Below are 5,000 nucleotides of genomic sequence, written 5' to 3'. Positions count from 1 at the left end.
TCTCCTGGTTATTATGGTGTTCCTCCAGCGGGGGCGGGGCAGTGGGAGGGGTCATTATGTCAGGGGAGGGGTTACTGTTCACTTAAAATATTCACTGCACACTTGATCATGGCTTAAGAGTGACAGCAGCGGACAAAACCATGGTTAAACATGAGAGTTCACGTCAGCTCATCGCACCGCCTGTAAAACTGTTGACTGATGATAAATAATCCAGCTACACGTACAGTTACAGAAAGAGTTCATGTTGATCATTTTACTCAGTTTATTCAAAGTGGAATACACTGCAGTGCATTATGGGAAATAGTATTGTACAGACACAGAAAGAACACATACACTATACAGTGCAGAAATACCCAGAGTGAGGTGTGCTGAGATCCGTCCATGTGTGATGCATCCGCACAGCCTCCAGGAGGCGCTAAAGCACTGAACATCAGGATCGTTTGTTAAACACTGATCTCACATCAGTCACTCACGCACACATGTGGGCTCAGTGTCCTTCAGGTGCCCTTTATCTGTCACAAGACATGTGAAGCACACCTGCTTTAGAGAGAGAGAGGAAGTAAAACAGACATGTGCTGTGAGGTGTTGGTGTAAAACCACTGTTGTGTGAGTTACTCTGAAAAAGTAATGAATTACTAGTTACTAATGACATGTTCAATAGTGTAATTAGATTACTGTACAAATGACTCTCTCCAAAAAATATTTAAGACTTATTACTAATGACTTTTTATTTCCTACATTAACCTTGATGAGTTCAGTGATTTAAGAATAGACAAGAAACAACTCTTTTAATTTGTTCAAATAAATAATAAATAACTACATAAATGATTCTTATTAACTGACCAAAGTATACAAATGTGAGAGGGACACATTAAAGCATTAATTTTAAAGTTAGACTTGTAATTTGTATGCTGTTTCCACTATTGAATATATTACACAATATTTAGTTCAATTACATCACAAGAAACTGTAATTAAATTACAGAAAAATAAGAGTAATCCCTTACTTTACTATTTCAAGGGAAAGTAATTAAATTACAGTAACTAGTAACACCAAACACAATTTTAAAACTACAATTTTACACAACAAAATACAGTATAAAAGTAAAAGAAAAGACTGACCAGCAGATTAAAACACACAACACCTCCACAAACACCAGAGAATACACACAGCTCGCATCTGAAATATGACCGTCTGTTAAAGAGTTTCATTTTATACACCAAAAATATAAAAACATGTATAAAAGTCATTGTGTAAAACATCTAAGCACAACATGTGCCGTGTTCTGCTTACTTTACCATATTTTGGTTCCAAAAGTGAGCAAAACCCAACAACCCTGAGTAAAACCTCTCTTTGGTGATTTCCTTGTTTTAATAAAACATTATAAAACTAGTCACTTAAGTTCTGTGTTTTAATGGTGAAAATCCAGACAAATCTCTGTTGGGGTTCGAGTGTGATAGGTTATAGTGTTGATAACCACACTCGTTGTGTATAAAAACCCATAGCAGTCTCTGGAGAGAGTGTGTGTCAGTCTGCGGCACAGGCTCCTCTGCTCAGACTGAGATCATCCACAGCGATCTCTCCATGTTTCCCTCGTCGTCTTTCACCCTTCAACACAATCTGACACCAATAAACCACATGAACACAATCAACATCGCAGGCAAAAATCACAACACTACACTCATTTAAAGAATGATAGGTCTAAAACGAAAGTTAGTCGCAGGGATTCAAACAAAACAAACAAGCAAGTGTAAACCTTAATCCTGCTTACATCATCAAGACCCCGCCCCCAGAGTGTGATTCGGGTGTGTTTCCAGCCGTGTCCTCCAGTACTGGTCCAGATGGATGGGCTGTGACTCCGCCCCTTCCTTACAAACACTTGCAGAGAGCCAATGTGGTGTCCATGAAGGCGGTGTCTGAATGACAAACAAAGTTGATTGCTCCTCCACGCCTTCATGGGCGGAGCCAGGGGCAGTGTAAACCGCGCCCCTCTGATGCTCCGCCTGCTGGTAGCGTCTGGTACTGTCATGTATCGTCCTCCTGAGGAAGACGCACAAGTGTTTGTGATATTTGCTTCAGTGCTTTGGAAGTGATTGTGTGTTTGTGATGTGTGGTGTAGTTCTGATGTTATACCTGCAGGATCTTCTTTGATGTTCCAGTGAAGATCTCCCGAATCTGACATCCAAACACACAAACCTTTATCAAACGTGCAGCTCACGGCACCAGCCCCTGAAAGACACATACACACACACACACGTCAATTAAATGTTTGTGTATGATTTGTGTAAAAGTGAAGTTTGTAAGAATGTTGCACCTGGATCGTCGTGTGTGTATTCTGCTGTGTTTCCCAGCTCTACATCAAAGTCCCAGTCAAACAGATTGTGTTCATATCGTGGAACTGGACAAACACACAACAACATACACACATCACATCATCAGTGAATCCCTGATATGATTATAATATGACATCACATCCTCTTTCACACTCACAGAGAATAAGACCAGCAGTTCAGATCAAACAACAGCTAACACTGAAACATGTCAAATAAAGAAAATAAGAGTTGCCTTAGCAATAAAAATAAAATAATGCTGACATAAAATTGTTAAAAGCAATAAATAATAAAAATGCAAAACACAAAACACAAAAAAAGGTGCTAAAAAAATAAAACTAAAATCTATAAAATTAACAGCCAATTCAAAGTATAAAAAAAAACTATTTTAGCGGCTTTCACTGTATATTTGACATATAAATGAAGTATTAAATATTAACAGCACATGTTTTTCTTCATTCACTGCTCACTGACAATAAGAAAGTGCACATCTTTATTGCATTACTGCAAGCCATCGGGTGCAGTAAGGCTGACATCACGATGACATCACTCTCTGTAGAGAAATATACATCACACGTGTTTCTGTATGTGTGATATTGTGTATCTCTCACTGTGGACGTCTCCTCTGGGCTTTGGCGTGTCTCTGTGGATGCGGTTGTCCAGTGTGGTTGTACTTCCTGCTGTTGTCATGGATGTGGTGGCAACAGGTACGGCTGTTGTTGCCATTGTGATGGTTGTAGCTGGAGACGTCTCTGTAGGTGAATGTGTGGTGTCAGCGACAGTTGTTGTGAGAGTTGTGGTTTTAGCTGCTGCTGTAGTCATGGCAACTGTTACAGCGGATGTCACAGTGGTTGTTGGAGCGGCAGTTGTCATGGCGACAGTCTCTGATGTCACAGTGGTTGTTGGAGGAGCAGTTGTCATGGCGACAGTCGCGGATGTCACAGTGGTTGTTGGAGCCGCAGTTGTCATAGCGACAGTCGCTGATGTCACAGTGGTTGTTGGAGGAGCAGTTGTCACGGCGACAGTCGCTGATGTCACAGTGGTTGTTGGAGGAGCAGTTGTCACGGCGACAGTCACTGATGTCACAGTGGTTGTTGGAGGAGCAGTTGTCACGGCAACAGTCGCTGATGTCACAGTGGTTGTTGGAGGAGCAGTTGTCATGGTAACAGCAGTGGTGGGATTGATTGTAGTTGTGGAGAATGGGAATGTTCTGGTGGTGGTTTTCGGAGAGGTGGTTGTCATGGCACCTGTTGTTGTGGAGGGGGTGGTTGGATTGAGAGTTACTTTGACTGGTCCCGCAGGCTCAATGGTGACTTTAACAACAGCTGAAAAACACACACTTACATCAGTATAAAATACACCCCTGACAGACCGTTTACCATGGTAGATGGAACGTACTTTTACAGTCGTAACCCTTCCCATCAACACTCGCTTTACATTTGCATTTCTTGTGGCCTGGCTTCTCATAGCAAATGAAAAGATTCTTCTTATCTGAAAACACACACGCGCACATGATCAGGGACTGTGACACAATTCATAGTTGTATACACACACAAACACACACCTGTGCAGTGATATTTCCCGTTGATGTGTTTCAGCTCAAATCCGTCGTGACATCTGCAGATGTAGCTGCCAAACGTGTTCACACACTTACGAAACCTCGGACACTTGGCCTGACCCGTTACACACTCATCCGCATCTACACACAGCATGATACAAGTGTGTTACATTCAGTACAAACACATCTGTGATAACACTCGATACATTACAGCCATGACAACAGTGAGATCAAATATGCTTGATTGTAATACAGATGCAGTAAATCTGACTGGTTGTATGATCAGAAATTGTCTATGCTGCCAAATATCTTTTGTGACTGTGTTTGTGTGAAATGTGTTTTGAGAGACGAGTGTAACTCATGGATCTGTACCGACACACGTCCGGCCGTCGGGGGAGAGACGGAGTCCTGGAGACGGACACTGACATGTGACCTGTCCTTTCATCACCGCACAACTGTACTGACAGTTCGCCATCGCACACGTGCGGGTATCTGTACACACACACACAGTGTCTCAGTATTTCTCAATTCAATTCAATTCAATTCAATTCAAGTTTATTTATATAGCGCTTTTCACAATGTGTATTGTTTCAAAGCAGCTTTACAGGGGCAAACAGGAAAAACAGATAAGTTAGAACACAGCACAGTGCATGGTGTTTATGTTTATATTTCTCACAGTATCTGTGACTAAACTGTTTTGTGTTCATACGGAGACAATAGTCAAACACTGGATGGCAGACTACATAGTGAACAGTGTACAGTGTGTCATTTAAAACACAACAGCAGACTCAGTTTAACAGTGAAATAAACTGAACACGGATTGATTTAAAGAGGATTAAAACTGTTTCATAATACTCACTCTTGCACGTGCCGTCAGCCATCATCATGAAACCGTTGAGACAGTAACACTTATAACTGCCAAGTGTATTCATACACCTGAACTTACACGGTCTGAACGCACACTCATTCACATCTACACACAAACAATCAAACAAAACTTGAATATTACATTAATCACAACAATAATCACACTAAAACTGTATCAAACGTTAAAAGTGTGTGTGAGTGTGTGTTTGTCTGTAAGTGTGTGTGTGTGTGCATGCGTGTGTGTG

General features: G+C 41.3%; 1 protein-coding gene across 1 annotated transcript in view; it reads right to left on the bottom strand.

Moving 5' to 3' along the window:
• Nucleotides 1-248: 248 nt before the first annotated feature.
• LOC130408884 (nephronectin) overlaps nucleotides 249-5,000 on the bottom strand; it is an 8,236-nt gene continuing 3,484 nt past the window's right edge. Inside the window, 10 exon segments of the mRNA XM_056732366.1 lie at nucleotides 249-1,538; nucleotides 1,540-1,620; nucleotides 1,772-2,040; nucleotides 2,134-2,229; nucleotides 2,315-2,398; nucleotides 2,942-3,655; nucleotides 3,729-3,821; nucleotides 3,895-4,029; nucleotides 4,261-4,380; nucleotides 4,748-4,861. Coding sequence (XP_056588344.1) covers nucleotides 1,398-1,538; nucleotides 1,540-1,620; nucleotides 1,772-2,040; nucleotides 2,134-2,229; nucleotides 2,315-2,398; nucleotides 2,942-3,655; nucleotides 3,729-3,821; nucleotides 3,895-4,029; nucleotides 4,261-4,380; nucleotides 4,748-4,861 — 1,847 coding nt within the window. The 3' untranslated portion in view covers nucleotides 249-1,397.

Source organism: Triplophysa dalaica, chromosome 20 (genome assembly GCF_015846415.1).
Source record: "Triplophysa dalaica isolate WHDGS20190420 chromosome 20, ASM1584641v1, whole genome shotgun sequence".
Classification (NCBI taxonomy): domain Eukaryota; kingdom Metazoa; phylum Chordata; class Actinopteri; order Cypriniformes; family Nemacheilidae; genus Triplophysa; species Triplophysa dalaica.
This window is presented reverse-complemented; position numbering and strand designations above follow the sequence as displayed.